This window comes from Monopterus albus, unplaced genomic scaffold (genome assembly GCF_001952655.1).
Source record: "Monopterus albus unplaced genomic scaffold, M_albus_1.0 scaffold550.1, whole genome shotgun sequence".
NCBI lineage: Eukaryota > Metazoa > Chordata > Actinopteri > Synbranchiformes > Synbranchidae > Monopterus > Monopterus albus.
Window position 1 is genome coordinate 33,559 of NW_018128430.1, and position 12,182 is coordinate 45,740.

General features: G+C 41.1%; 1 protein-coding gene across 2 annotated transcripts in view; it reads left to right on the top strand.

The window, feature by feature from the left end:
- The window catches only part of sonb (SON DNA and RNA binding protein b), a 58,691-nt gene that overhangs the window by 9,666 nt on the left and 36,843 nt on the right, over positions 1-12,182 (top strand). For both annotated transcript variants that reach the window (XM_020588529.1, XM_020588530.1), the window contains exons 5-8: positions 5,093-5,284; positions 5,882-5,992; positions 8,102-8,218; positions 10,088-10,235. In XM_020588529.1, the coding sequence (XP_020444185.1) occupies positions 5,093-5,284; positions 5,882-5,992; positions 8,102-8,218; positions 10,088-10,235 (568 nt within the window). The remainder of the gene's footprint in view (positions 1-5,092; positions 5,285-5,881; positions 5,993-8,101; positions 8,219-10,087; positions 10,236-12,182) is intronic.

The following is a 12,182-nucleotide window of genomic DNA, read 5'->3' on the forward strand; positions in this document are numbered from 1 at the left end:
GGAAAACAACCCTAGAGGCCAACTTCAAGCCAATTGCACAAGTCAACATCAAGTGCGGTATCTACCAAGGAGATGTTCTGTCCCCGCTGCTGTTCTGTATAGGCCTTAACTCGCTCAGCCAGATCATCACCAAAAGCGGTTACGGATACCAACTACAGAATGGAGCAACCATCAGCCACCTCCTCTACATGGATGACATCAAGCTGTATGCTAGGAGTGAACGAGACATCGACTCACTGATCCACACCACTAGGATCTACAGCCAGGACATCGGAATGTCATTCGGACTGGATAAGTGTGGTTGAATGCTAACAAGGAGAGGGAAGACAAGGAAGCTCCTTACAATGCACGGTGGGTTTCACCCCAAGTCCTGCATCCTGAGACTGTACACTAAGCAGAAGGAAGGAGGCTGAGGATTAATGAGTGTCAGAGACACTATCCAGGATGAAACCACAAAGATCCATGAATACATCAGGAAGGTGGCCCCAAGTGATGACATGCTTAGTGAACACCTCAGGTAGCAGAAACCAGAGGAACCAGAGAGAAGGAAGAGCAGGAACCCTCATGGAAGAACAAACCCCTGCATGGTATGTACCACCGTCAAATAGAAGATGTGGCTGATATCGAAAAACCCTACCAGTGGCTGGACAAAGCTGGACTGAAAGACAGCACAGAGGCACTAATCCTGGCAGCACAGGAACAGGCTCTAAGTACAAGTTCAATAGAGGCAGGGGTCTACCATACCAGAGAGGACCCCAGGTGCAGGTTGTGCAAAGACAATCCAAGACAATCCAACACATAACAGCGGGGTGCAAGATGCTACCAGGCAGGGCATACATGGAACACCATAACCAAGTGGCTGGCATAGTGTACAAAAACATCTGTGGCGAGTACAGGCTGGAAGTCCCAAAATCAAAATGGGATACACCTCCAAAGGTGGTTGAGAATGACCAAGCTAAGATCCTGTGGGACTTCCAGATACAAACTGACAAACTGGTAATGGCCAACCAACCGGCAAATACTTCTGTTCCTCACTGTATATGTTAGGGCTGGGCAAGGTAACTCGTTATTTTCGCGTTAACGGAATACTTCATTAACGCCGACAATTATTTTATCGCGCATTAACGCATTTTATTTTTATTATTATTATTTTGAAAGTCCGTTGCTCACTGGCTCTGAATACACATACAGACAAACCATGGGTCACAGGAGGGGTGGGATGTTGATCAGTACTGGCTTGAGATGGGCGTCACCACGTGTCTCAACCAATAAGAGCATTTGGGGTGGGCATAACACTGCTGCAGTGCTCATGTGAACTGGAACTGAATAGAACTGGCGGGGACACAAAAATGGAGAAAGGTAAAGGACTCTTATGTGGACATTTTCAATTTAAATCTCTTCCGCATGGCGGAGTTGATAGAACCAAAGTCATTTGTAGCCACTGCAAAGTTGAATTTTCTTATCACCGCAGTACTTCAAGTCTGAAGTATCATTTAAATGCAATACACACTGTTGATGCCAGCAAATCACCCACCCAAACAAACAGCGGAGGGAGGCTTCAACAGACTATGTTGGATGTAGTGTGTGGGAGAAGTATAGATAAACAAAAGCAAGCCAAGCTAACAAATGCTGTAGCTAAGTGGATAGCTACAAACTTCAGGCAGATTAGTATTGTGGAAGATGTCAGTCTGAGGAACGTTATTAGGATTGCAACGAATGATGGCACGTATGAGCCTTGATTGATATGCCTTTATATGAGCTTGATTACATAGTAGTAGAGTAATAGAGATTTGCTGCTACTGTGTAAAGGGAATGCTTCTGTTAAAAAGCACCTTATTTGTTTAAAGTGTTTTGCAAACCAAATGTTATTGCACTTTTGTTCATATAGTACTACTTTTAAAATACAGGTGCGCAATACACAACTTTTGAATTCATTATTGAATGCTGCGTGATCAATGCAGTTAATTGCGGTTAATCTCAGAAAAATCATGCAGTTAACGTGATTAAGGATTTTGGTCATTGCCCAGCACTAATATATATGTGTATATACACACACACATACACACACACCGATCAGGCATAACATTATGACCACTAGCAGGTGAAGTGAATAACACTGACTGTCTGTTACAGTGGCACCTGTCAGTGTGTGGGGTATATTAGGCAGCAAATGAACATTCAGTCCTCAAAGTTGATGTGTTGGAAGCAGGAAAGATGAGCAAGTGTAATAAGGATCTGAGTGACTTTGACAAGGGCCAAACTGTGATGATGAGATGACTGGGTCAGAGCATCTCCTACACTGCACAGCCAGTGTACAGCTTCTCCTTCAGGATCACTCCTACCCCATTTCTCTTCCTCTCCACACCATAATAAAACAGTTTGTATCCGCCTCCAATGCTATGCGCTTTGCTACCCTTCCACCTGGTCTCCTGCACACACAGTGTGCAGTGTGTACACTACCTTCCTTCTCTCCATCATGTCCGCCAGCTCTCTACCTTTCCCTGTCATTGTGCCAACGTTAAGAGTCCCTATTCTCAGACCTAAACTCCTGCCTTTCCTCTTCTCTCTCTGTCTACAAATCCTTCTACCTTCTCTCCTTCTTCAACCAACAGTAGTCCAATTTCCACCAGCACCCTGTAGGTCAACAGCAGTGGTGGCGGTAGTTAACCCGGGCTTTGACTGATCCGGTATGGAATTCGCACTGATGGTTCGCATGTTTAAATTTGGCATGTTTTTACGCCGGATGCCCTTCCTGACGCAACTCTCTCTATTTATCCGGGCTTGGGACTGGCACAGAAGTCACTGGCTTGCAACCCCTGTGGCTAGATTTGAGTGAATCAACCTCAATATCCTCCCTAAATGGGTAGCACATAAATGTAGAGACTGGTTCGAGTGAGGCAAAGTCTTGAAAGCATTTGTCAAACTCTGACCGACAGTTGTCAATCTGCTTTGTGTAGCGCGCAATGTCAAGTTGTGCACATGCTTTCCGTTGCGTCTCCAGCTCTGATGCAATGTTTTGGAAGTTCCCCAAAATGTTGCATTTTTTGTTTGAAAGCATGAACTAAGCTCATTATATTGACATGAGATCTACCGACACTACCTTTGCGATCGACCAGTTGATCGTGATCGACATATTGGGTAGCCCTGGTCTAAACAATTCTTTCTAACTTGTCCTCACGACCACAGATTTCACTCCTTCTACTTATGTTTTTGACTGAATTGTAGACACATCTGTGCTCTTCCTGGCAGTATAACTGTGGAAGCAAATGGATTCACAGAAGATGCACAGTGAGCTGCAGAGTGACACGAGTGCTGACCGACAGCTACATTGACTCCTGTGTAAACAGTATTAGGCAGGTGGTCATAATGTTATGCTTGATCTGTGTGTGTATATATATATATATATAAGATAAAACCTATTCAAGCCTGCTTTTCAAAGACGCAGGACACTGCCATATGCCATATAGCAGACCACCACTGACTTTGGTACGGAAGGGGGTTCGAACCTTAGGCAAGGCCCTTAATGCTATCTGCCTACCTAATCCGTAATGAGAGTTGGGAAAATAAGAGTCACAAGGTCCATGCCATGTGTTGAGGAACCAGGGCAACCTGATGAGAAGTGGGCTACTGGAACAAGACATTCATGGACAAGAGAGGAGAACAGGGAACTAGTGGAAGTTAGCCAGCTATCAGAACTGCAGAAAGGTGTGATGAAGAAAGGGGTAATTGCATGGCTTACGTCAGATGTTGTAAAACATTAGAGGATACGGCATTTAAATTTCAAAATATACCCAGAAATAAGGAAAAATACAAACAACACAATATCAACCAAACTGGGCCCTAAAAGAAGTCAATAAAAGATAAGGAAACTCCAAATACAGCAAAGTACTGCACAGTACCTCAAAAATAAAACAACTGACCTAACAAATGGCACAAATGGGGAACATATATACTGGCTGGCCAAACCAGTAAGACACACAGGGAATGGACAAAAACGCTAACTAAATAATCACCAAAATACACTGAACAGACATTCCACTAACAACTATTTTTCTATAGATGTAAAAATAAATCAATAAATAATAAATAAAGTTCTAACATAAACTACAAACAAATAATATATTTCTCCCAAACTTCCCCCTTTCCTGTATTGGGTACCTAGTGCAGTCCAGGCCTGGTGGGAGGTATTTAAACCTGCTGCTGCCTCAGTCCAATATTTTATTGTCCAGACCACCCCCATCCGTGGACTGGGAACACAGTAGCTCAAAAAGAAAATTTGCACACAGTAGCAATATAAAATTAACCAAATGTGCATGCTTCATTGATTAATTGTGTATGTCTAAACCTAATGTCAAGTCAAATGCCTAAAATCTACCTAAAATTTAAATTTACACACATGAACAAAAGACTGTTTTCTAACTAATTCCACTGCTGGTGGTAACTTAGGCCCTCACATGAAGACCAGGGCTGAGGCCTTTATACGGTCATTTCAAGCTTTAAGGATAACAATTTTAATAAATATACAGGTCTGGTGTTTTGTAATGAATGAAGAAACGTGTCACCCAGTGGTGCTTCCCTGATGTTTCTAATTGGTTTTGAATGACAGCAGAGATCCTGTGGATCAGATAGATAAGCTAATCCAGGTCCCATATTGACTGATGTAATTTTTATATAGTCAGATACTTGTCTACATTTAAAGTGCTACTGCAGCCCTACATAGTCAGTGGAAATCTTGGGTCCTCTGGTCAGGGATTGTTGGTTGTTCCTTACTCCAGGATCTAGATAAGACTGTAGCAAGCTTGTTGAGATTGCAGCTCCTCAACTCTGGACCTCCCACTTTTTTGGCTTTAAGATCTGTGGACCCTGTGGATGCCTTTAAAAAGCAGCTGAAGACTCACTTGTTTAGATTAGATACATTTTCATGGTTTTAGCATATCTTTTTATGTCTGTTGCTTTTATGTGACTCTTTATTATTGGCTCCTGAAAGGTGCATTATAAATAAACTTAGTTACAGGAACTGATAACCCATGATGTCGCCTGTAGGTAGAATTTGTTTTGAAAGTTTCTCTGTGCTCACATTCAATCTCTCTAGGAAGGTGAGGCACTGGGTGCCTATGGAGAATGGGTTCCAGTTGACAAAACAGCAGACAAACCTGCAGCTGCCCCCAGAAAGGTGCTAACCACTGTTCCCACAGCAACAACTACTTCATCATCAGGTGAAACAGAGGCAGAGGCTGTTGAACAGTCAGATAATGACAGTGTTTTTCCTGACCCAGTACTGCAGGTGAGCCTAAGTCTGAGTATTATGTATACAGTAGCAAGATAAATTTAGTGACCTCTTTGGAAATACCTGCATTTATTATGTCTGTTAAATATGAAAAAATATGTGAACCCCCTAGGATTGTTTGTTGACTTAAGCACATAGGTTGTTTATACATGTGACATAGATGAAGATCATCATATTTTATGGCCAATTAATGCAAGAAAACAAGTAATTCCAAAGAGTTTTTAAATATCTTTCCTTGTCACTGTATTCATATTCATTGGTTTTGTTATGATTAATTTCTTGAAAGCTTTTTTGGAATGTGCTGCAGGCATCAGAATTGGAGTGTTTTTTTTTTATTTTTATGAAGAATAAAAATAGTTGTCTCTCCAGTTTTATAGTGGTGCATCTGAATTTTGTAAGCTTCCTGCTAACAGCTTTTAAAAGGTTGTTTACTCAAGTTTGTCATAAATCTGAGAGTGTGCAGACACATACTCTGAGATTTTGCACCACGGTTTGTAAAAGTCAAGTCTGACATCAGATGAACTGTCTTTACCTTCTACATTTTCTCTCCCATCAAAACTGTTTTTCTGTCACCTCTGTTCTGTCTGTCTGCAGCCAGTAGATATCTCTCAGGCTGTGACTGAGAGAATCAGAGCTCAAAGGCGATTGGCTGAGAACCCCTATGACATCAGTGCCATCTGCATGCTCAGTCGAGCACAAGAGCAGGTATAACACTCATACTGTATCTTATACAGATGTGGCACAACAATAATAATCTCATGAGTTTCAAATTCATGTTGCCCAAGCTCAAACAAGGACTGTTTTTGTTTCCTAGCACCCTTTTCTGCCTCTCCACACTTCATACCAGTTTACATTCTTTATTTTATATCTTGCAATCAAAAAAGACTTTGTTTTGTACATTACTTGCCTGGAAAGACAGAATCCATTTCTTTTATTAACCACTGGCTTAAACTGCAGACTGAACATTTCAGCTAAAAGAAACAAAAAAAAACTAAAACAAAATTTGTAGCTGTCTAAAAGGAGAGAATTAAACATTTCCAGGAAACCTACTCTTGCTTTTGGTAGTTTCTTCAGAGTTTATCTCCTCAGTTCAGGCCTGACTGAGTAAATGTAATTTTGTCACAATGAGATACCAAGTTATGTCAGCATTTTCAATATCTTGAAAGACAAACATCAGGATTTTTTAATATTATAGTGACATTAGCTGCAGTTACATGAACAATAGCTATTCAATCAGACTGAAAGCTTTCTGGTTAGAGATTCCAGCCTAACTGTTTACAGGGACCTGCTCTTACTTTGTATCCCCCGCAATGATGCAGTGATCGCAGCGCCGCCCTGATTTGATCTTCCTGTTAATGTCCAGAACTGCTGGTGGATGAATATAGTAGGACCACTGGACCGAGCTGAGGAGCTTGGTTACATATTGATCAGTGTCCGTGTTTGTCACAGTAATAATTGCTATTTCGTTATGCCTACATGCTCAGACCTTATATGCCTTGAGACATTGTGCCACTGGCAGTTACTGCATTATGTCTACATCTTTTTCATTGTTAAATCATGGTTGTCAACTCTACGCTATAGATAAGAGACAGTTGCTCTCAGCCCACGTGGTAGCACATCATTTGGTGTATGTTATATTACACTACTATATAGCTGTTTTTGGTGGCCTGTTTTAATTTTAGTTTTAGTCTAGTCTTTGTGTGAAGCTGTCATTTTAGTTTTTATTAGTTTTAGTCACATTCATACTCTTTTTAGTCTAGTCAAGTTTCAGTCAACTAAAAGTCTGAGCATTTTAGTCTTATTTTAATCAGAATGATCCATGACTATTTTCATCTAGTTTTAGTTGATGAAAACTGATTACATTTTAGTCTAGTTTTAGTCAATGAAAATTGTATTTTAGTCTCTTTTTAGTAATGCAATTCTATTTAACCCAGTCAATATAGTATAAGTACCTAGTAGTATAGATGAAACCCAAAATTTTCTTTGAGCCAAACCCATTTCAAACAAGGTTATCTTATTATATTATTGTTACCTTATAGACTCAAGAATACATCCAATAAACATTTTGTGTGATTTTGTGGCCACATTTCTCCCCATCTTTTTCCACAAGAGACTCTGTTTTCTTTTCCACTTCTATGTAATGAAAGTTTTTCCAAATGTTGTTTCTTCTTTTTCTCTCAAAGAGGAACCCCAGCTGGCCGGCCATTGGTCCCTTTCTCTGCATCAGACTTAACTTTGTTTGTTGTCGTCTTCTAAATAATGCTGCGAGTGGGGCTTAAGGAAGTGACGTCGGCTGCGTCTGCGCAGTGCGACCTGATGCGACCCCTCAAGGGAGACATAGGAAACAGAAATACTGCAAAATAATAATAATAACTAAACGAGACAAAATAACATTATAACAGTTCGTTTTGTCTCGTTTTGGTCAATGAAAATGAAGAGACATTTTAGCATAGTTTATATTTTGTAAAGCACATTTATTCTGGTTTTTTCATCAATATTGCATTACACGTTTTATTATAGTCATCGTCACACAACCAGCATTTTTGTTGCGTCTCATCTCGTTTTCATCACGTGATAAAGGTTTGTTGATGATAATATTTAGTCATAATTTTCGTTGACGAAAGCAACATTACACTACTAGCTCATTATGTATCGGTTCTTAGTTCACAAAGCAGGTACTGCCCCTGACTTAAATAGTAGTTAGAGCAGAGCTCCTGGTCAGCTGGTTCTCAGCCAGGGAATTGCAGAATGGCCTGGAGGAAATTAAGAAGACAATTTTAAGTAAAATATGTTGCAAATGTCCTGTTTAAATAGGTGGATGCGTGGGCCCAGTCCAACACTGTTCCTGGCCTCTTTACTGGTTCAACTGGGGCCCAGGTCCTCAGCTCAGAGGAGCTGTCCACCAGCGGACCGCAAGCATGGCTGAAGAAGGTAAGATGCACACACGACATATACAAACAGGCATGTAAATCCACAGCAGTTGGAGTAGCTGCTACAAAAAATGAGCACAAACTTTTATGCTTGACTGTGTGCTGTAAACACGCCGACACAGACCTGTTCCTTTTGACATATGTTAGCACCAAGACTCACAAATTTCATAAATGATGACAAAATGCTAAAATGTAGCAACAACACATTAGAATTACTGTCAGCTATCCTACTGTGAGTCACTAGTTTTTCCTAAGGCAGGGGTTCTGAAACTTAATATTCAAAGGTCAAAGATTCAAGATTCAAAGATTTCTATTCAAGGTCAAAGGTCCAGAACAATTAGTGATAAGCAAATGACTTTTATTAAATTTGCATATAACTTACAAGCAACGTACACTCATGGACCACTTTATTAGGTACACCTGTATGGTTGTAGCCAAGTCAATGCAACACCTCCGCCTTAACATCTGTGTTTATGAAGCTCAAATGTTTCAGTTTTTAGTGAAATTGTCATAAATCTATAAATGTAATTGTATGTTTATTATTGATGTCATAGTTAAAGGAAGTGTTGTACTGGATTACATTATTGTCATGATTCGGTTCCGCTGTTTCCTGTCAGGCTTTTATTTTGATTCTACTTCCTGTTTTGTTTCACCATAGCTTAGGTCTTTTTACTTTCTTCCTTACTCAGATTAGTTTCACCTGCTCCTTATTATCCTGCACCTGTGTTCACCTCTATTTAGGCAGCATCCTCCCACAAGGACGCTGCCAGATTGTTCTAGACCCCAGCTCTGACTCTCCCGCATTTATACCTTGCCTGATTCTCTGTTTCTGACCTTGGATTACTGTTTTTGACCACCATGTTTTGCCTATGCCCCTCCAGTTTTTGATTGCCTGCAGTGTACCGACCTTCTGAGCTATTCCCCTTGACTTCTCGAGTTTGGATCTCCTGGCTATACCTGTCTACTGGCGCTGACCCTGGACTGTCTTATTGACCTGATTGTGTATCCCGGACTGTATATTGTTTGTGTAGTTGCTACAAGTAAAAAATCTTCAGCTATATCAGTTCGTCTGGTTTTATAATCGAGTCCACCACAAACACCATTTGGCATTCATACATGCCGATTCTGACACATTATATTTAGAAGTGTTCCTAATATTCTGACCCTCGCTTGTATGTAACCAGGGAGGACAACAATATAGAGACACCGCTGGTCAACTTTTCTTTTCTTTGTACATTTGGATAGTGACATCCTCACCACATTGGTGACGTAATGTGCAGAAGACGCCATGAACGTCTGTTAGGCGACCCTTGAGCTTTGCCACTTGTTGATGTTAAATGTTATACACTTGCCAGCTGTTAGTGTTGCCATGACAGTGATGTGGAAATGATTATGATTACGTTTAGCCTTTTTCTTGTGCCAGGATCGCTGTAATGATCACCAAATAGATTATATTCTACAAAACTAACAATTTATTGATAAGTATAAAACTTTTTTTTTTCAAAGTAGGAAACACACACTTGTAATTGCAATTGTATTATTGTGTTCCTAATACGAGGTGTGGGCTGGGTCTGGATTGACTTGCCAATGGAGTCTGGACTTTTAGAAGGACTGGCTCTAAGGGGTTACAAAATGTGGAAATACAGTATGTTGCTTTTCTTTTCTTTTCTTTTATGTTTGTTTGTGGTAATGAGTGGTCTTCATTTATTGACGTATTGTTTTTTACTTATTAAAAGTCTATACCACTAAATTTTTTCCAAAAAATGTCGTGCACTTGTGGGCGTGGTGAGCAAGGCTTTGTCTGGGTTTTACTTTCCTCCTTTTATCCCCTCATTCTGTTGATCTCTGTTTCTTTTTCTCTCTCTATTAGGACCAGTTCCTCAAAGCAGCTCCAGTATCAGGGGGTGTTGGGGAGCTCCTGATGAGAAAGATGGGCTGGAAGACAGGAGAGGGCCTAGGGAGGAATCGCGAGGGTACCGTGGAGCCAATCATAATTGACTTCAAGGTCGACCGCAAAGGTCTGAATCTGCAGCATACTGGATCATCAGCTTAGTGGTATAGATTTTATAAATCTTGACAACATATGCTTTACAAGGAGAGGATAGTGAAGGCAGACTGACTTTAGATGAGGGGTAAAAAATACACAAATTAGCAAAAAAGTATGCAAACCTTTTGTAATTAACTGGTTTTTAGCTATTGATTGGTCATAAAATAAGATTTTTTTATAAAGCATTTTGTCACAACCAGGCATCCATAGTTCACATCGTAGCTTTAGGAAGCAAGATGGGAGGAGCAAAGAGCACAAGAGCAAAGAGGAGGAGATTGTAGTGTTTTGTTTTGAGTCTCAAAATTGCTGGTCACAGATGCTCTCCATCCAATCTGACTGAACTGGAGCTACTTTGCAAAGAAGAATGGGCAAAAATTGCAGTCTCTATATGTGCAAAGCTGGTAGAGACATACCCCAAAAGACTTGCAGCTGTAATTGCAGCGAAAGGTGCTTCGACAAAGTATTGACTCAAGGGGGCTGAATACATATGCACCACTTGTTAAAAAGATAGGAGAGGAGTGTGTGGTGGAAATGACACAATCACAAACTGTTCAAATCTAACTGGGGGAACAGGTGGAGTATTGATTGTGCCAGCAGGTTTGGATGGAACAGGAAGAGATGTATTTCACAGACAACACACTGACACACCACAGTAGGAATACGGTCTGTTACTGTTCATTCTCATTATTAAGTGTCAGCACAATCCCACGTTCACTGGTCTCTGTCCAGCCGAGCAGGGGGGTTTTTTTGTACAACACCACCTTTAACTATGACCTTAACAATAAACATATAATTGGATTTATACATGTATGACAGTTTCACCAAAAACGGACACATTTTGAGCTTCATAAGGTCAAGGTCAAACTGTTTATTTGCCATATGCACATTTAGGATGTGTTTCCCTGTACAATGAGATTCTTACTTTGCCATCCACATGAATGCCACACAATACAAATGAAATATAAAGTAGATGAATATGTAACACAAAATCTAAGGCACTTTAAGCAGCAAATGCAGAGATATAATAAAAATATATAAGAATATAATAAGAGAATGTATGCTGCATAGGAGCAGCATGTGCAGCAGTCAACAGTCAATGTGCAATTATGCATTTGCAAACTGAGAATGTAAACAGTACAGGTTGTCGGTACATGACGTATTTCCTGGTAATAAACTCCTGTCACCTCCTTAGGAGTCTGATGGCAGAGGGAAAGAAAGAGTTTTTCTGTTTAGAGGTCCTGCATTTCAACTCCTGTACCCCCAGCCAGAGTGTAGGGATATGAACAGTTTGTACTGGGAGTGGGTGGGGTCCTTGAGGATGGAGGCAGCTTTCTTATGCATCCTGCTGTGGTAAATGCTCTGCAGAGAAGGCAGCGGAGTCCTGGTGATCTTCTCTGCAGTCTTCACCACTCTCTGCAGGCGCTTGCGGTCCATAGCAGTAGTGCTGCCATACCAGACAGTGATGCAGCTGGTCAGGATGCTCTCAACAATGCAGCTGTAGAAGTTGCTGAGGATCCTAGGTGACATGCTAAACCTCCTCAACCTCCTCAGGAAGTACAGCCACTGTTGGGCCTGCTTGACCAGCGGTGTGGTGTTGAGTGTCCAAGTGAGGTCCTCAATGATGTGGATGCCCAGGTATTTGAAGCTGAGTGGAATCTCCACTTCGAACCCCCAGATGAACAGTGGCTGATGAGTTCTCCTCTCTTTCCTCATGTCCACTATCATCTCCTTCGTCTTGTCCGTGTTGAGGGTGAGATTATTGTCCTTTCACCATGACACCAGACCGGCCCACTTCCCTCTTGTAGGCTGCTTCATCCCTGCAAGTGATGCAACCTATCACTGCAGTGTCATCCGCGAACTTTAGGATGATGTTGTCTTTGTGGGAATGGACACAGTAGTGGGTGAACAGGGTGGAGGG